The 16,446-nt window shown below is 64.4% G+C and overlaps 6 protein-coding genes across 11 annotated transcripts in view; 2 read left to right on the top strand and 4 right to left on the bottom strand.

Moving 5' to 3' along the window:
* Positions 1-19: 19 nt before the first annotated feature.
* CHLRE_07g338850v5 (uncharacterized protein) lies at positions 20-3,261 on the bottom strand. 2 transcript variants are annotated; one of them, XM_043064317.1, is made up of 4 exons: positions 2,487-3,261; positions 2,294-2,341; positions 1,887-1,997; positions 20-1,677 (listed from the first exon to the last, which is right to left on the bottom strand). In XM_043064317.1, the coding sequence occupies exons 1-4, from the start codon at positions 2,534-2,536 to the stop codon at positions 315-317; spliced, it is 1,572 nt and encodes a 523-aa protein (XP_042922885.1). In that variant the 5' UTR covers positions 2,537-3,261; the 3' UTR covers positions 20-314. The 2 variants fall into 2 exon arrangements, with proteins under 2 accessions (XP_042922885.1, XP_042922886.1); XM_043064318.1 differs by having other exon boundaries at positions 2,294-2,338.
* Positions 3,262-3,961: 700 nt separating this feature from the next.
* On the top strand, positions 3,962-7,037 carry CHLRE_07g338800v5 (uncharacterized protein). Of its 2 annotated transcripts, none has more exons than XM_043064315.1 (6): positions 3,962-4,235; positions 4,392-4,656; positions 4,959-5,096; positions 5,311-5,428; positions 5,669-5,744; positions 6,104-7,037. In XM_043064315.1, exons 2-6 carry the CDS (start codon positions 4,598-4,600, stop codon positions 6,271-6,273), a joined length of 561 nt encoding a protein of 186 aa, XP_042922884.1. In that variant the 5' UTR covers positions 3,962-4,235; positions 4,392-4,597; the 3' UTR covers positions 6,274-7,037. The 2 variants fall into 2 exon arrangements, with proteins under 2 accessions (XP_042922884.1, XP_042922883.1); XM_043064316.1 differs by having other exon boundaries at positions 4,378-4,656.
* Positions 7,038-7,039: 2 nt separating this feature from the next.
* Positions 7,040-9,911, bottom strand: CHLRE_07g338750v5 (uncharacterized protein). 3 transcript variants are annotated; one of them, XM_043064312.1, is made up of 4 exons: positions 9,587-9,911; positions 9,394-9,441; positions 8,987-9,097; positions 7,040-8,777 (listed from the first exon to the last, which is right to left on the bottom strand). In XM_043064312.1, exons 1-4 carry the CDS (start codon positions 9,634-9,636, stop codon positions 7,403-7,405), a joined length of 1,584 nt encoding a protein of 527 aa, XP_042922881.1. In that variant the 5' UTR covers positions 9,637-9,911; the 3' UTR covers positions 7,040-7,402. The 3 variants fall into 3 exon arrangements, with proteins under 3 accessions (XP_042922881.1, XP_042922880.1, XP_042922882.1); XM_043064313.1 differs by having other exon boundaries at positions 9,394-9,438; XM_043064314.1 differs by having other exon boundaries at positions 9,394-9,438; positions 9,587-9,771.
* A 110-nt stretch (positions 9,912-10,021) lies between these two features.
* Positions 10,022-14,317, top strand: CHLRE_07g338700v5 (uncharacterized protein). 2 transcript variants are annotated; one of them, XM_043064310.1, is made up of 9 exons: positions 10,022-10,257; positions 10,398-10,668; positions 11,265-11,346; positions 11,489-11,585; positions 11,778-11,836; positions 12,071-12,208; positions 12,568-12,685; positions 12,904-12,979; positions 13,338-14,317. In XM_043064310.1, exons 3-9 carry the CDS (start codon positions 11,309-11,311, stop codon positions 13,505-13,507), a joined length of 696 nt encoding a protein of 231 aa, XP_042922879.1. In that variant the 5' UTR covers positions 10,022-10,257; positions 10,398-10,668; positions 11,265-11,308; the 3' UTR covers positions 13,508-14,317. The 2 variants fall into 2 exon arrangements, with proteins under 2 accessions (XP_042922879.1, XP_042922878.1); XM_043064311.1 differs by lacking the exon at positions 11,778-11,836 and having other exon boundaries at positions 11,503-11,567.
* A 2-nt stretch (positions 14,318-14,319) lies between these two features.
* On the bottom strand, positions 14,320-15,421 carry CHLRE_07g338665v5 (uncharacterized protein). The gene has a single exon (XM_043064309.1). It carries the CDS (start codon positions 15,308-15,310, stop codon positions 14,621-14,623), a length of 690 nt encoding a protein of 229 aa, XP_042922877.1. The 5' UTR covers positions 15,311-15,421; the 3' UTR covers positions 14,320-14,620.
* Positions 15,422-15,625: 204 nt separating this feature from the next.
* Positions 15,626-16,446, bottom strand: part of CHLRE_07g338650v5 (uncharacterized protein) — a 3,026-nt gene continuing 2,205 nt past the window's right edge. The window contains exon 5 of the mRNA XM_043064308.1: positions 15,626-16,132. Within this exon, the coding sequence (XP_042922876.1) occupies positions 16,044-16,132 (89 nt within the window). The 3' untranslated portion in view covers positions 15,626-16,043. The remainder of the gene's footprint in view (positions 16,133-16,446) is intronic.

Here is a 16,446-nt window from a genome sequence, read left to right as displayed (position 1 = left end):
ATCCCACACCCCCAGTGCAATCCCCAAATCCAAATGCAATCACAAGCACGGATCACCACCAATCAAGTGCCAAGGGCTGCCCACCCTGTGCGGATGAGCCAGCAAGGCAGATAAGGACCTTGCGGCCCCACTAGGGTACCACTAGCTAGGGTACTTAGCACTGTTGGCAGAGCTCCATCCCGAAGCGCAATGCAAAACCCAATGCACGCACGTAAGAAGAAAGAACAATCGTGAGCATACCGCATGAACGCGCATACCGTAATCTTTCACAAAGAGCACGAGCCCAAGAGCCTCATCATAGCCGCAACCCCGCCTCACAGCAGCACAGTGCGTGGCTGCTGCCTCCACTGCTGCCGCCGCCCGCCACGCCGCCGGCTCCCGGACCGCCGGTGGCGGCGGTTCTTGGACTGCTGCGTCTCCCCCACCTCGTCCTCCTCCACCGCCGCCGCCACGCCTCCGAACTTCGCCGTCTCCGCCGCCTCCGCCACCTCCGCCGCCTCCGCCGCAGGCGTGTTGTCCATATCCGTGTCCGTGTCCGTGTTCGTCGAGCTGCCCCAAGTAATGCTGTTGTCCTGCTGGTCGTCGTCGCTGCTGGCGTCACCGCGGCTGCTGCTGCCAGCGCCACCCGTGCTGCTGCCTGTGCCGCATGAGGAAGGAGCAGCTGCAGCGGTGCGAGGCGCGACGACGTTCTCAAACCCCGGCGGCGGCGGCGGCGGCACACGGGGCTGGCCTGCCGCTGCCGCGGCAGTGACGCGGAGATGCATGCACAGCGACTCCCATTGCGGGCACCCGGTGCCGGGCGCCGCCAGCGGCATGCGGGCCGCGACGTCCTCGAAGCCAGGAGGAGGACGCGGCACACGGGGGCCCGCCGCAGCGGCAGAGCCGCAGCCGGGCGTGACCAGCGGCATGCGGGCCGCGACGTCCTCGAAGCCAGGAGGAGGTCGCGGCACACGGGGGCCCGCCGCAGCGGCAGAGCCGCAGCCGGGCGTGACCAGCGGCATGCGGGCCGCGACGTCCTCGAAGCCAGGAGGAGGTCGCGGCACACGGGGGCCCGCCGCAGCGGCAGAGCCGCAGCCGGGCGTGACCAGCGGCATGCGGGCCGCGACGTCCTCGAAGCCAGGAGGAGGTCGCGGCACACGGGGGCCCGCCGCAGCGGCAGAGCCGCAGCCGGGCGCGGCCAGCGGTATGCGGTGCACAACGCTTTCGAAGCCAGGCGGCGGCGGCGGCACACGGGGACGGCCCGCCGCTGCTGCGGCAGTGGCGCGGAGGTGCATGCACAGCGCCTGCCACGCCGGGCGGCACCCGGCAGAAGCAGCTGCGGTGCGCTCCCGCTCCCGCTCGCGCTCCCGCTCCCGCTCAGGCTCCCGCTCCCGCTCCTGCTCCCACTGCTGGCGGCGGCTGTCGGGCGCGGCGGGGCCCTCCTGCAGGTGCCAGCCGCGCTGCTGGGGTGTGGTGGCCCGGCGCATGAAGACGCCCCAGCAGAGGTGCATGGGCACACTCCCGGGCGGCACCGGCAGGTCCGGGTTGGTGGCGGCGGCCTCGAAGGCGTCGCTGCACAGGTTGCGCACGCTCGAGTGCTTGCGCTCGTAGACGTCGTAGGCACGGACGTCGTGGTTGTAGTTGCGTATAAATTCGGCACGCTTGAGGATGCCCATCTCCTCGTCCAGTTCCTCTAGCCTGCATGCGTGGCGTCGTGGGACATGCGGGCGGGAAATAAAGTACTGCTGATGAGATTACACGGTTACACGCACAGTAAACTAAGGGCGCTATCTAAGCATTTGATATGAAGGGGTTTGGCAGGGCTCGTGGGCCCGACAACTGCGCATGAGGGAGTACAGGGAGGACTGGGCAGATAATTGCGCATGGATGGGGAGGACGGCACTCACGAGAGGGTGACGAGGGGCTGCGGCACGGGTGGCACCCGTGCCTGCGGCTGCGTGCTGCGAGTTGGAGAGCTCGGGCCATCCGGCTGGTAGCGAACCTTGTATGACAGAATCCTGGGGCCGTAGGAAGAGGCGCAAAATGGTTGGAAAGCGCGCATCCCTTTCGCAAATGCCAACAGGATGCTAACGGGCGTGCCTGACGCAGATGCATGGACCAGCCCCAGCAGCCCGATCTGTGATTTATGCTTGCATCAGAGATCTCAGATGCGGCGCCTCCTTGACAAGATTCGGGCATGGACACGCCCGAGGATGGATGGCACGAATGTATGAAGCAAGTCCAGCAACGCCAGCAGGCAAGTCAACGCTGTTGCCCGCAGTCAACGCGACTGCCAGAAGCTCGCGCCTCTTACCTCTGAACGCGAGGTGGAGCTCCGAGCGGCGCAACAGGAACCTCCCTGCTGCCAAGCCGAAACGGAAAGCACGTTCAGACTCGCATCACTAGGCCCCACACGCCACGGCAAGGCAAATATGATTGCCGCAGGCTCGTTTGCAAAGGTGGGTCGCGGCTCGTGAAGGCGAACGCGCACAGTTTCCGGCACTCACCTGTAGGCTGCCAGGCTCTCGCCAGCAGCATGGGTACGTACTGGTTTCATGATTGCTGTTAAGAGAAAGCGGCTAGCTTTGCTCGCTTGTGGACGCGCACTACCAAGGCTTCCTGGCTCTGCTGTTGAGCAGCGTGTCAGGGAGTGCTATCTAGATGTATGCCTGAGCAGCGGATGTCTGAGCTTTTTACTATATAGTAAAAGAGTCCTTCACATTCCTCCTTTAGGCCTTGGCCTTGCATGGGCGCGCCCATCCCTGCCTGGAACCAGTTGAGCCTTTCAACTGTTCAATATCAAGCATCAATAGAAGCATGGCTGGGCTTCTGCAACTGAATAAGATGCAGCCTAATTCTGGGAAACAACTCAAGCTGCTTCCTAGATAGCGTGGACAGCTGCTTGCTGCCGGTGCAGTGGCCCCTCACATGTACAATCCAACAAAGAGAAAGCTCACAAACTCTGCGGGCTGCTATCGAAACGGAAAAGCGTGTGCCCTGGGGCAGGCTTCGTTCAGCGCAGCGGCGCCTTGCGCCTACTGCCTGCGCGCTCTATCAATTGTCAGAGTGTATGAGCGCGGAGGTCTACAAAGCTGTAGAGACGAGGTAGAGTACGCACGCGCGGACAGCGTCGGTTTGCATTCCGCGGCGCCCTGGGCCAGTTTGCCAGCAGGTGAGCGGCAGACACCGCGCGTGCTTTGTTAGCAAACTTGCGCAAGAGGCTTGACGGGCGGCCGGCGCCCAGCGGGCCATTGTTATCTGTTCCTGACTCTGCGCTTGTCGTCCGTGCTCGCGGCTGGTGCACAACAACAGGTGCAAAACAATGTATATCGAACGCGCTGGGCGGACGACCCACCGGCAGCAAGCAGCTCGGCTTATCACAGGCGCAGACCACTCGGTGCTGGGCGACGCTTCCTCGCCTGGCCTTGCATACCTCACTGTTAGGGCGCACACGTTTTGGCAACGATTCTGTGGGTCTGGGCTGGTCATGCGTGGCTGCAAACCGCCGCGTGTGCATGTACACGAGCGAGGACAGCAGCTACAAGCAATCAACAGCGAGCAGACGGCGCGTGGTCGCCCCTGCAAAGGTGGGTGGGCAAGAAAGGGAGGAGTTACAAGCTCTCCCTGGTGACGAAGCGAGGGGCGTGCGGCACGCTAGGGGGCACGCTACGGGGCACGCTACGGGGCACGCGGCTGTGGGTCAGGACTGGCAAAGCAATGCATGCACTTCTGTCTGCTTCAGCGCTCAATCAGCGCGCGTGCACCCTACTCCAGGGGTGCCCTACATGCGCGGAAAGCACTTCCCGCTGTGCATAAATGGGTTGGGGAAATGGGGTTCGGCCTTTCGGGTACTGCCCCCCGGGGGCTCGAGGCACAGGTAATACACACACGCAGTACGACACATGCTTTTGTGGGGCGCAGACAGCATCCGTGGACATACTGTGACACAATATGTATCCGGATGCGCATATGCGCTTAGGTGCATACAGCAAGACGTGACTCCGACTAGTCGGGGGAGTGAGAGGCCAAGGCTGAGATGAATTCAGAGCGGGTATATTACAATACATAATGTCACATTACAACTATGAACAGACTAAGCGGGGTGTCCAGCGCGTAAGCAAGTTAACACGACGGTTTTGTTCATAAACCCTGCCACAATGGCGCGAACGTGCAGGCATTGAGACAAATGCACCGCTAAGTGTTATATGAAGCGTTCACATGGAAGGAACTTCGGCGAGTGGGACACTTTCCTTTCGGTGAGGGGTCCTGGGCGGGTTGGCTGTATGCGAAATGTGTTTGCCTGCTGTAACGGATCGGCGTTAGTGGTAGAATTGACAGAGAGATTAGTGCCGGCGGCCGACAGCGAATCCGGCTGGCCTTACGATGCACGCCCGCCAGTGCCCACCTCGCAGGCGGTGACTCCGCCGACGGGGTTTGCTGTGAGCGCCAAGCTGACAGTGACTATGAAGCCGCGGGTGTGACTGTAAAAGCAACGGTGAGGGCGGGTGCTGGCGGCGGCAGGGGGGGGCCGGCTGTGGGGAGGGAGGGAGGGTGGGAGGGTGGGACGGTTATGTGCCCGGTCCCGCATTATTATCAGAAAGCCCACCCAGTCACGAGAATGCGACACGAGCGCGCCAGTAGTGGCCTTCAGTCTCGTTCATGTGGTCGTGGCCGTCGGTAGGCCGTAGGGCAGATCCCGCCAGGCGCCAGCCCAGGGAGGGAGGCCACACAAGGGTGCAGGCCCAGGGTGGGCGCAATGGCAGTGGCGGGGCAGTGCACCGGGTGACACTAGCATCCACCTGAGCACATGAGCACATGAGCACCTGAGCACATGAGCACCTGCACACGCCTACACTGAGCATGATACGGTACTCTGCACCCACGCCCCGCACTCACCCGCTCATCCTGCGCCCCACACAAACGCCCTTCCCGCACCGCGCCCTGCCCTGCCCTGCACGTTCGTACGTTCGTACACGCAGCTACGTGTCGGCGCTGCGCTCGCTGTACGCCAGCCTGGGCCGGGAGCTGGTGGCGTTTGAGCGGCACCTGTCCCTGCGCAACAAGGGCGGGAACCACTGCCACATAAACGTGCTGGGGGTCACGCCCGAGGCGGGGAGGTAGGTGCGCGCGGGCGCGGGCGGCGGGGGCGGGGCGGGGTGGCAGGGCGGGGTGCGGAGCGGGGTGCGGAGGGTGGGGGGCTGGGGACGGGGCAGGTTGAATGGAAGCAAGCGCGCAGCAGGGCGGGGGGGCATGCTGGGCATTTAGTTTCACAATTCCGTCAGAGGGGAGGTGTCTGATGCGTGTGCGCCCCCACGCCCCACACGCACGCAGACGCGCCGGCGAGGCGTTCCGCTCCGCCGCCGCCGCCGCCGGCTACCAGCTCGAACACATCCCCGCGCCGCCACGTGGCACCGGGCCGGACGAGCTCCTGAAGCAGCTCAAGACGGCGGTGAGTGGCGCACACAGGCGCACACAGTCGGGGAGCGGGGGGGGACTTGAGTTTTCTTGTGGGTTTGAGCTTCCCGGTCCTCTTCTCGCCTTCACTGCTATCACTGATGGTCATGATGGTGTATGTGTGTCACTGGTGTGTCACTAATGTATGTGTTACTGACGTGTGTCACTGACGTGTCACCCGTGTGTCACCGGTGCGTCGCGGCTGTTGCTGTTGCTAATGTTGCTGCCACTGCAGGTGGGCGGGCCGGACAGCGAGTACTTCATGGCGCTGCTGCCGGACGGCTCGCGGCTGGTGCGCCCGCTCATGAGAGGTGGGGAGGGGGGTTGTAAATACCAGCCCAAATTAAACCAGGGGGGAGGGGGCAGGCGGCGGGGGCAGGCGGCGGGGGCAGGCGGGGGCAGGGTGGGGGTGCTAGTGGGGGTGGGGGTGCTAGTGGTGGGGGTGGGGGTGGGTGAGGGGCTGGGTGGCAGGGGTGGGCGCGTGTGTGACAGGCGCGGCTGTGGCAGGGATGGGGCGGGGCAGTGCAGTGCTCGTGTAGAGCCCAGGTGCGCGTGTGCATGTGCCGCCACAACCCCTCCGTCGCCTTCCTAGTCATGCCTAGACCTGCACCCCCTCCTTGAACTCAGCTATTCAATTGCCTCCAACCCCTCCATTCCGCCATCCTGCCAGGCGAGCGCTGGCCCATGGCCCTGGGGCGCGAGGTGCTTGCGGACCTGGCTGGGGCGCCGGAGCGGGCGTCGTGGAAGGCCTGCGCGCTCACGCCGGAGGAGGAGGCGGGCCGCGTGGAGCGCTTCAAGCAGCTGTTCAAGCCGTACGACATAATGGCGGGGGAGGAGTAGCGGGCAGCTAGGGGGAAGGCGTGGGGTCTGAGGCTGGGTTTGACACGCACGTGTGGCGGCACGGTCGAGTCCGGGGCGGGAGGTGGAGGTGTGGGCGCACGGCCGCCGGCAGGAAGCGCGGGGCACGGGCGCACAGCAGGTGGGCGGAGGAGTGTGTGGTGCTCTGTTGGCTGGGGGCGGGGGCTTGGCATGTGCGGTTGGGATAGCTGGGGTGATGTATGGCGGAGTTGCGCAGCAGGTTGGGTTGCTGACGTGGGTGGTGTGCGGGCGGCGTTGATGCGGCTTTGGCATGGGCATTCAAGCGTGGAGCAGGCGCAGGCGCAGGGCAGGTTTGAGTCAGCTGCGACAACTGCTGGGGCTTGCTGTAGCCATGCATAGGAGCATCTGCGATAGTACGGTATACCGTATTGCATTGAGGGTCACATGCTGCGTCAAAGTGGCCTGCTGCCTGTTGACTGCCGTGCGGCACGGCATGGCATGGCACGCCACGGGGTCGGCGCACTGCGGTTGGTTGCTATGTTCCTGGGCTGGTCGCAGGACCCTGGTACCAGAAGCCGCGCACGCTGCTGCACGTGTCTATATGTTGCGCGTGTGCACACGTACGGCGGTCGGGAGGGCTTGCGGAGCAACTCGCCTTTTGACATATCGGCGGCATGTGTGCGTTGGTGACCGCCTCAGCGGGTGAGCAAGATCACACACGGCAATTCCCATGTACTTCCTTTGGTTTTCTCCGAGACGAGCCTCTATGCTGGCTTATCGGGTGCCCCTCAATCCAAGCGAAGTCTCTCTTCATGTGATCTAAGCTTTTAACGCATCATTGTCATCAATGCAAATCCCACACCCCCAGTGCAATCCCCAAATCCAAATGCAATCACAAGCACGGATCACCACCAATCAAGTGCCAAGGGCTGCCCACCCTGTGCGGATGAGCCAGCAAGGCAGATAAGGACCTTGCGGCCCCGTTAGGGTATAGTTAGCAGAGCTCCATCCCAAAGCGCAATACAAAACCCAATGTACGCACGTAAGAATATCATAAAGAAAGATCATGAGCGTACTATATGAACGCGCATACCGTAATCTTTCACAATGAGCACAAGCTCAAGAGCCTCATCATAGCCGCAGCCCCGCCTCACAGCAGCACAGTGCGTGCCTGCTGCCGCCACTGCTGCCGCCGCCCGCCACGCCGCCGGCTCCCGGACCGCCGGTGGCGGCGGTTCTTGCACTGCTGCGTCTCCCCCACCTCGTCCTCCTCCACCGCCGCCGCCACGCCTCCGAACTTCGCCGTCTCCGCCGCCTCCGCCACCTCCGCCGCAGGCGTGTTGTCCATATCCGTGTCCGTGTCCGTGTTCGTCGAGCTGCCCCAAGTAATGCTGTGGTCCTGCTGGTCGTCGTCGCTGCTGGCGTCACCGCGGCTGCTGCTGCCAGCGCCACCCGTGCTGCTGCCTGTGCCGCATGAGGAAGGAGCAGCTGCAGCCGTGCGAGGCGCGACGACGTTCTCAAACCCCGGCGGCGGCGGCGGCGGCACACGGGGCTGGCCTGCCGCTGCCGCGGCAGTAGTGACGCGGAGATGCATGCACAGCGACTCCCACTGCGGGCACCCGGGGCCGGGCGCCGCCAGCGGCATGCGGGCCGCGACGTCCTCGAAGCCAGGAGGAGGACGCGGCACACGGGGGCCCGCCGCAGCGGCAGAGCCGCCGCCGGGCGCGGCCAGCGGCATGCGGGCCGCGACGTCCTCGAAGCCAGGAGGAGGACGCGGCACACGGGGGCCCGCCGCAGCGGCAGAGCCGCAGCCGGGCTCGGCCGGCGGCATGCGGGCCGCGACGTCCTCGAAGCCAGGAGGAGGTCGCGGCACACGGGGGCCCGCCGCAGCGGCAGAGCCGCAGCCGGGCGCGGCCGGCGGCATGCGGGCCGCGACGTCCTCGAAGCCAGGAGGAGGTCGCGGCACACGGGGGCCCGCCGCAGCGGCAGAGCCGCAGCCGGGCGCGGCCAGCGGTATGCGGGGCGCAACGCTTTCGAAGCCAGGCGGCGGCGGCGGCACACGGGGACGGCCCGCCGCTGCTGCGGCAGTGGCGCGGAGGTGCATGCACAGCGCCTGCCACGCCGGGCGGCACCCGGCAGAAGCAGCAGCAGCGGTGCACTCCCGCTCCCGCTCCCGCTCGCGCTCCCGCTCCCGCTCAGGCTCCCGCTCCGACTCCCGCTCCCGCTCTTGCTCCCACTGCTGGCGGCGGCTGTCGGGCGCGGCGGGGCCCTCCTGCAGGTGCCAGCCGCGCTGCTGGGGCGTGGTGGCCTGGCGCATGAAGACGCCCCAGCAGAGGTGCATGGGCACACTCCCGGGCGGCACCGGCAGGTCCGGGTTGGTGGCGGCGGCCTCGAAGGCGTCGCACAGGTTGCGCACCCTCGAGTGCTTGCGCTCGTAGACGTCGTAGTCACGGACGTCGTGGTTGTAGTTGCGGATAAAGTCTGCCCGCTTGAGGATGCCCATCTCCTCGTCCAGTTCCTCTAGCCTGCATGCGTGGCGTCGTGGGACATGCGGGCGGGAAATAAAGTACTGCTGATGAGATTACACGGTTACACGCACAGTAAACTAAGGGCGCTATCTAAGCATTTGATATGAAGGGGTTTGGCAGGGCTCGTGGGCCCGACACCTGCGCATGAGGGAGTACAGGGAGGACTGGGCAGGTAATTGCGCATGGATGGGGAGGACGGCACTCACGAGAGGGTGATGAGGGGCTGCGGCACGGGTGGCACCCGTGCCTGCGGCTGCGTGCTGCGAGTTGGAGAGCTCGGGCCATCCGGCTGGTAGCGAACCTTGTATGACAGAATCCTGGGGCCGTCGGAAGAGGCGCAAAATGATTGGAAAGCGCGCATCCCTTTCGCAAATGCCAACAGGATGCTAACGGGCGTGCCCGACGCAGATGCATGGACCAGCCCCAGCAGCCCGATCTGTGATTTATGCTTGCATCAGAGATCTCAGATGCGGCGCCTCCTTGACAAGATTCGGGCATGGACACGCCCGAGGATGGATGGCACGAATGTATGAAGCAAGTCCAGCAACGCCAGCAGGCAAGTCAACGCTGTTGCCCGCAGTCAACGCGACTGCCAGAAGCTCGCGCCTCTTACCTCTGAACGCGAGGTGGAGCTCCGAGCGGCGCAACAGGAACCTCCCTGCTGCCAAGCCGAAACGGAAAGCACGTTCAGACTCGCATCACTAGGCCCCACACGCCACGGCAAGGCAAATATGATTGCCGCAGGCTCGTTTGCGGAGGTGGGTCGCGGCTCGTGAAGGCGAACGCGCACAGTTTCCGGCACTCACCTGTAGGCTGCCAGGCTCTCGCCAGCAGCATGGGTACGTACTGGTTTCATGATTGCTGTTAAGAGAAAGCGGCTAGCTTTGCTCGCTTGTGGACGCGCACCAAGGCTTCCTGGCTCTGCTGTTGAGCAGCGTGTCAGGGAGTGCTATCTAGATGCATGCCTGAGCAGAGGATGTCTGAGCTTTTTACTATATAGTAAAAGAGTCCTTCACATTCCTCCTTTAGGCCTTGGCCTTGCATGGGCGCCCATCCCTGCCTGGAACCAGCAGAGCCTTTCAACTGTTCAATATCAAGCATCAATAGAAGCATACATGGCTGGGCTGCTGCAACTGGATAAGATGCAGCCTAATTCTGGGAAACAACTCAAGCTGCTTCCTAGATAGCGTGGACAGCTGCTTGCTGCCGGTGCAGTGGCCCCTCACATATACAGTCCAACAAAGAGAAAGCTCACAAACTCTGCGGGCTGCTAACGAAACGGAAAAGCGTGTGCCCTGGGGCAGGCTTCGTTCAGCGCAGCGGCGCCTTGCGCCTACTGCCTGCGCGCTCTATCAATTGTCAGAGTGTATGATGAGCGCGGAGGTCTACAAAGCTGTAGAGACGAGGTAGAGTACGCACGCGCGGACAGCGTCGGTTTGCATTCCGCGCGCGGCGCCCTGGGCCAGTTTGCCAGCAGGTGAGTGGCAGCTACCGCGCGTGCTTTGTTAGCAAACTTGCGCAAGAGGCCTGACGGGCGGCCGGCGCCCAGCGGGCCATTGTTATCTGTTCCTGACTCTGCGCTTGTCGTCCGTGCTCGCGGCTGGTGCACAACAACAGGTGCAAAACAATGCATATCGAACGCGCTGGGCGGACGACCCACCGACCGGCAGCAAGCAGCTCGGCTTATCACGGCTTATCACAGGCTCAGACCACTCGGTGCTGGGCGACGCTTCCTCGCCTGGCCTTGCACACCTCACTGTTAGGGCGCACACGTTTTGGCAACGATTCTGCGGGTCTGGGCTGGTCGTGCGTGGCTGCAAACCGCGTGTGCATGTACACGAGCGAAGACAGCAGCTACAATCAACAGCGTGTGGTCGCCCCTGCAAAGGTGAGTGAGCAAGAAGGGGAGGAGTTACAAGCTCTCCCTGATGACGAAGCGAGGGGCGTGCGGCACGCTAGGGGGCACGCTACGGGGCACGCTACGGGGCACGCGGCTGTGGGTCAGGACTGGCAAAGCAATGCATGCACTTCTGTCTGCTTCACCGCTCAATCAGCGCGCGTGCACCCTATTCCAGGGGTGCCCTACATGCGCGGAAAGCACTTCCCGCTGTGCATACATGGGTTGGGGAAATGGGGTTCGGCCTTTCGGGTACCGCCCCCCGGGGGCTCGAGGCACAGGATAAAAAAATACACACACGCAGTACGACACATGCTTTTGTGGGGCGCAGACATGTGCATTCGTGGACATACTGTGACACAATAAGTATCCGGATGCGCATATGCGCTTAGGTGCATACAGCAAGACGTGACTCCGACTAGTCGGGGGAGTGAGAGGCCAAGGCTGAGACGAACTCAGAGCGGTTATATTACAATACATAATGTCACATTACAACTATGAACAGACTAAGCGGGATGTCCAGCGCGTAAGCAAGTTAACACGACGGTTTTGTTCATAAACCCTGCCACAATGGCGCGAACGTGCAGGCCTTGAGACAAATGCACCGCTAAGTGTTATATGAAGCGTTCACATGGAAGGAACTTCGGCGAGTGGGACACTTTCCTTTCGGTGAGGGGTCCTGGGCGGGTTGGCTGTATGCGAAATGTGTTTGCCTGCTGTAACGGATCGGCATTAGTGGTAGAATTGACAGAGAGATTAGTGCCGGCGGCCGACAGCGAATCCGGCTGGCCTTACGATGCACGCCCGCCAGTGCCCACCTCGCAGGCGGTGACTCCGCCGACGGGGTTTGCTGTGAGCGCCAAGCTGACAATGACTATGAAGCCGCGGGTGTGACTGTAAAAGCAACGGTGAGGGCGGGTGCTGGCGGCGGCAGGGGGGGCCGGCTGCGGGGAGGGAGGGAGGGTGGGAGGGTGGGACGGTTTTGTGCCTGGTCCCGCATTATTATCAGAAAGCCCACCCAGTCACGAGAATTCGACACGAGCGCGCCAGTAGTGGCCTTCAGTCTCGTTCATGTGGTCGTGGCCGTCGGTGGGCCGTAGGACAGGTCCCGCCAGGCGCCAGCCCAGGGAGGGAAGCCACACAAGGGTGCAGGCCCAGGGTGGGCGCAATGGCAGTGGCGGGGCAGTGCACCGGGTGACACTAGCATCCACCTGAGCACATGAGCACATGAGCACCTGAGCACATGAGCACCTGCACACGCCTACACTGAGCATGATACGGTACTCTGCACCCACGCCCCGCACTCACCCGCTCATCCTGCACCCCACACAAACGCCCCGCGCCCTTCCCGCCCCGCGCCCTGCCCTGCACGTTCGTACGTTCGTACACGCAGCTACGTGTTGGCCCTGCGCTCGCTGTACGCCAGCCTGGGCCGGGAGCTCGTGGCGTTTGAGCGGCACCTGTCCCTGCGCAACAAGGGCGGGAACCACTGCCACATAAACGTGCTGGGGGTCACGCCCGAAGCGGGGAGGTAGGTGCGCGCGGGCGCGGGCGGCGGGGGCGGGGCAGGGCGGGGTGCGGGGCGGGGTGCCGGGGTTGGGGGACTCGGGACGGGGCAGGTTGAATGGAAGCAAGCGCGCAGCAGGGCGGGGCATACTGGGTATGGCCAGAATACGTGTGTAGATACGTGTATAGGCGAGGTGTTCGAGGCGGCGGGGTGAGGGGCAGGTTGAGCAGCGAAATGGCAGCATGCAAGTGGCGGGGCAGGGCAGACTGGGGGGGAGCGGTTTTTTACCATTCCCAATGAAAACAGGGGGGAGTGTTGGGGAAGGGGTATGGCCGTGAGGGTGCCAGCGACCCACCCCTGCGCCCGCGCACCGCCGCATGCAGACGTGCCGGCGAGGCGTTCCGCTCCGCCGCCGCCGCCGCCGGCTACCAGCTCGAACACATCCCCGCGCCGCCACGTGGCACCGGGCCGGACGAGCTCCTGAAGCAGCTCAAGACGGCGGTGAGTGGCGCACACAGGCGCACACAGTCGGGCGGCAGGGGGGACTTGAGTTTTCTTGTGGGTGTGAGCTTCCCGGTCTTCTCCTCGCCGTCACTGCTACCACTGTAATGATGGTGTATGTGTGTCACTGCTGTGTGTGTCACTGACGTGTGTCACTGACGTGTGTCACCGGTGCGTCGCGGCTGTTGCTGTTGCTAATGGTGCTGCTGCCACTGCAGGTGGGCGGGCCGGACAGCGAGTACTTCATGGCGCTGCTGCCGGACGGCTCGCGGCTGGTGCGCCCGCTCATGAGAGGTGGGGAGGGGGGTTGTACATACCAGCCCAAACTAAACCAGCGGGGAGGGGGCAGGCGGCGGGGGCAGGCGGCGGGGGCAGGCGGGGGCAGGGGGGGGTGCTAGTGGGGGTGGGAGTGCTAGTGGTGGGGGTGGGGGTGGGTGAGAGGCTGGGTGGCAGGGGTGGGCGCGTGTGTGACGGGCGCGGCTGTGGCAGGGATGGGGCGGGGCAGTGCAGTGCTCGTGTAGAGCCCAGGTGCGCGTGTGCATGTGCCGCCGCAAACCCCTACGTCGCCTTCCTAGTCATGCCTAGACCTGCACCCCCTCCTTGAAGTCAGCTATTCAATGCCTCCAACCCCTCCATTCCGCCATCCTGCCAGGCGAGCGCTGGCCCATGGCTCTGGGGCGCGAGGTGCTTGCGGACCTGGCTGGGGCGCCCGAGCGGGCGTCGTGGAAGGCCTGCGCGCTCACGCCGGAGGAGGAGGCGGGCCGCGTGGAGCGGTTCAAGCAGCTGTTCAAGCCGTACGACATAATGGCGGGGGAGGAGTAGCGGGCAGCTAGGGGGAAGGCGTGGGGTCTGAGGCTCGGTTTGACACGCACGTGTGCCGGCACAGTCGAGTCCGGGGCGGGAGGTGGAGGTGTGGGCGCGCGGCCGCCGGCAGGAAGCGCGGGGCACAGGCGCACAGCAGCTGGGGGCGGAGGAGTGTGTGGGTGCTCTGTTGGCTGGGGGCGGGGGCTTGGCATGTGCGGTTGGGATAGCTGGGGTGATGTATGGCGGAGTTGCGCAGCAGGTTGGGTTGCTGACGTGGGTGGTGTGCGGGCGGCGTTGATGCGGCTTTGGCATGGGCATTCATGCGTGGAGCAGGCGCAGGCGCAGGGCAGGTTTGCGACAGCTGCGACAACTGCTGGGGCTTGCTGTAGCCACGCATAGGAGCATCTGCGATAGTATACCGTATTGCGTTGAGGGTCACATGCTGCGTCAAAGCGGCCTGCTGCCTGTTGACTGCCGTGCGGCACGGCACGGGGTCGGCGCACTGCGGTTGGTTGCAATGTTTGTGGGCTGGTCGCAGGGCCCTACTAGGACTAGAAGCCGCGCACGCTGCTGCACGTGTCTAAATGTTGCGCGTGTGCACACGTACGGCGGTCGGGAGGGCTTGCGGAGCAACTCGCCTTTTGACATCGGCGGCATGTGTGCGTTGGTGGCCGCCTCAGCGGGTGAGCAAGATCACACACGGCAATCCCAAGTACTTCCTTTGGTTTTCTCCGAGACGAGCCTCTACGCTGGCTTATCGGGTGCCCCTGCTCAATCCAAGCGAAGTCTCTGTTCATGTGATCTAAGCTTTTAACACATCATTGTCATCAATGCAAATCCCACACCCCCAGTGCAATCCCCAAATCCAAATGCAATCACAAGCACGGATCACCACCAATCAAGTGCCAAGGGCTGCCCACCCTGTGCGGATGAGCCAGCAAGGCAGATAAGGACCTTGCGGCCCCACTAGGGTAGTTAGCAGAGCTCCATCCCGAAGCGCAATGCAAAACCCATTGTACGCACGTAAGAATATCATAAAGAAAGATCATGAGCGTACTGTATGAACGCGCATACCGTAATCTCTCACAATGAGCACGAGCCCAAGAGCCTCATCATAGCCGCAGCCCCACCTCACAGCAGCACAGTGCGTGCCTGCTGCCGCCACTGCTGCCGCCGCCCGCCACGCCGCCGGCTCCCGGACCGCCGGTGGCGGCGGTTCTTGCTGGACTGCTGCTTCTCCCCCACCTCGTCCTCCTCCACCGCCGCCGCCACGCCTCCGAACTTCGCCGTCTCCGCCGCCTCCGCCACCTCCGCCGCCTCCGCCGCAGGCGTGTTGTCCATATCCGTGTCCGTGTCCGTGTTCGTCGAGCTGCCCCAAGTAATGCTGTTGTCCTGCTGGTCGTCGTCGCTGCTGGCGTCACCGCGGCTGCTGCTGCCAGCGCCACCCGTGCTGCTGCCTGTGCCGCATGAGGAAGGAGCAGCTGCAGTAGTGCGAGGCGCGACGACGACGTTCTCAAACCCCGGCGGCGGCGGCGGCGGCACACGGGGCTGGCCCGCCGCTGCCGCGGCAGTAGTGACGCGGAGATGCATGCACAGCGACTCCCACTGCGGGCACCCGGGGCCGGGCGCCGCCAGCGGCATGCGGGCCGCGACGTCCTCGAAGCCAGGAGGAGGACGCGGCACACGGGGGCCCGCCGCAGCGGCAGAGCCGCAGCCGGGCGCGGCCAGCGGTATGCGGGGCGCAACGCTTTCGAAGCCAGGCGGCGGCGGCGGCACACGGGGCCGGCCCGCCGCTGCTGCGGCAGTGGCGCGGAGGTGCATGCTCAGCGCCTGCCACGCCGGGCGGCACCCGGCAGAAGCAGCTGCGGTGCGCTCCCGCTCCCGCTCGCACTCCCGCTCCCGCTCAGGCTCCCGCTCCGACTCCCGCTCCCGCTCTTGCTCCCACTGCTGGCGGCGGCTGTCGGGCGCGGCGGGGCCCTCCTGCAGGTGCCAGCCGCGCTGCTGGGGCGTGGTGGCCTGGTGTCACGCCTTCCCATGGGCTGATGTAACCCGCACGTGCCCCGCTAGTTGTGTGGTCTGCTGTGGTCCCTTGCTCCGCGGACCAGCAGAACAGGCGGTCGACGGACAATACGTGCTCCGTCTATTATATTACAATTATTCGGCAGTCTGTGACGTGACTGCTTTGACGGGTCTTTGGGTCTGAAATCGCTAAATGACTGTCGTTCAAGTAGCTCAAGCAAAGACAAGCTTGCTTGAGCTCTCTCACGCGCTAACCTCGCTATCTCCGCATGGGACGCGGGCCAGTTCAGCCACCGCCCACCCGTCAAGCCTGGCCGCTAACGACTGGCGCCCAAACACACGAGGCTAATGCAACATAGCATACACACGATACACTGGGAAACGCGGCGGCCTGAGCCCAGTCAACGGCTCAGCCACCCGGTTCTACGAACACAACACACGACACACGTGACTGGCACGACCGGCAACTCCCTTCACAGCCCCTTGCGGCACCCCGGGTCTTGCCCCTCCGTCTGCCGTACGCGCATCGGCACAGCTAAACACAGCACAGTGACACGCCATGCTGGGTTCCCCGCTGGGGCGTGACACCGGCGCATGAAGACGCCCCAGCAGCGCGGCTGGCACCTGCAGGAGGGCCCCGCCGCGCCCGACAGCCGCCGCCAGCAGTGGGAGCAAGAGCGGGAGCGGGAGTCGGAGCGGGAGCCTGAGCGGGAGCGGGATCGCGAGCGGGAGCGGGAGCGCACCGCAGCTGCTTCTGCCGGGTGCCGCCCGGCGTGGCAGGCGCTGTGCATGCACCTCCGCGCCACTGCCGCAGCAGCGGCGGGCCGGCCCCGTGTGCCGCCGCCGCCGCCTGGCTTCGAAAGCGTGGCGCCCCGCATGCTTTAGACTCTCTTTATTGCGGGCGCCATGCCACCTACCGCCTGCCACTGACTTCGCAC

The sequence above is a fragment of the Chlamydomonas reinhardtii genome, chromosome 7, assembly GCF_000002595.2.
Source record: "Chlamydomonas reinhardtii strain CC-503 cw92 mt+ chromosome 7, whole genome shotgun sequence".
Taxonomy (NCBI): Eukaryota; Viridiplantae; Chlorophyta; class Chlorophyceae; order Chlamydomonadales; family Chlamydomonadaceae; genus Chlamydomonas; species Chlamydomonas reinhardtii.
Note: the sequence above shows the minus strand (reverse complement) of the source record. Positions and strands in the feature narration are given on the sequence as shown.

Excerpts from the sequence above, each read along its gene's own strand:
- CHLRE_07g338700v5 (XM_043064310.1), top strand. The coding sequence starts at position 11,309 with ATGGAAGGAACTTCGGCGAGTGGGACACTTTCCTTTCG. Across the intron at positions 11,837-12,070 it reads CACAAGGGTGCAGGCCCAGG|CTACGTGTTGGCCCTGCGCT; the intron begins GTGGGCGCAATG and ends TCGTACACGCAG. Across the intron at positions 12,686-12,903 it reads TGAAGCAGCTCAAGACGGCG|GTGGGCGGGCCGGACAGCGA; the intron begins GTGAGTGGCGCA and ends CTGCCACTGCAG.
- CHLRE_07g338665v5 (XM_043064309.1), bottom strand. The coding sequence starts at position 15,310 with ATGCACCTCCGCGCCACTGCCGCAGCAGCGGCGGGCCGGCCCCGTGTG.
- CHLRE_07g338750v5 (XM_043064312.1), bottom strand. The coding sequence starts at position 9,636 with ATGAAACCAGTACGTACCCATGCTGCTGGCGAGAGCCTGGCAGCCTAC. Across the intron at positions 9,442-9,586 it reads GAGAGCCTGGCAGCCTACAG|CAGGGAGGTTCCTGTTGCGC; the intron begins GTGAGTGCCGGA and ends TCGGCTTGGCAG. Across the intron at positions 9,098-9,393 it reads GCTCCACCTCGCGTTCAGAG|GATTCTGTCATACAAGGTTC; the intron begins GTAAGAGGCGCG and ends CGACGGCCCCAG.
- CHLRE_07g338850v5 (XM_043064317.1), bottom strand. The coding sequence starts at position 2,536 with ATGAAACCAGTACGTACCCATGCTGCTGGCGAGAGCCTGGCAGCCTAC. Across the intron at positions 1,998-2,293 it reads GCTCCACCTCGCGTTCAGAG|GATTCTGTCATACAAGGTTC; the intron begins GTAAGAGGCGCG and ends CTACGGCCCCAG. Across the intron at positions 1,678-1,886 it reads CAGCCCCTCGTCACCCTCTC|GCTAGAGGAACTGGACGAGG; the intron begins GTGAGTGCCGTC and ends CCACGCATGCAG.
- CHLRE_07g338800v5 (XM_043064315.1), top strand. The coding sequence starts at position 4,598 with ATGCGACACGAGCGCGCCAGTAGTGGCCTTCAGTCTCGTTCATGTGGT. Across the intron at positions 5,097-5,310 it reads GTCACGCCCGAGGCGGGGAG|ACGCGCCGGCGAGGCGTTCC; the intron begins GTAGGTGCGCGC and ends ACACGCACGCAG. Across the intron at positions 5,745-6,103 it reads GGTGCGCCCGCTCATGAGAG|GCGAGCGCTGGCCCATGGCC; the intron begins GTGGGGAGGGGG and ends CCATCCTGCCAG.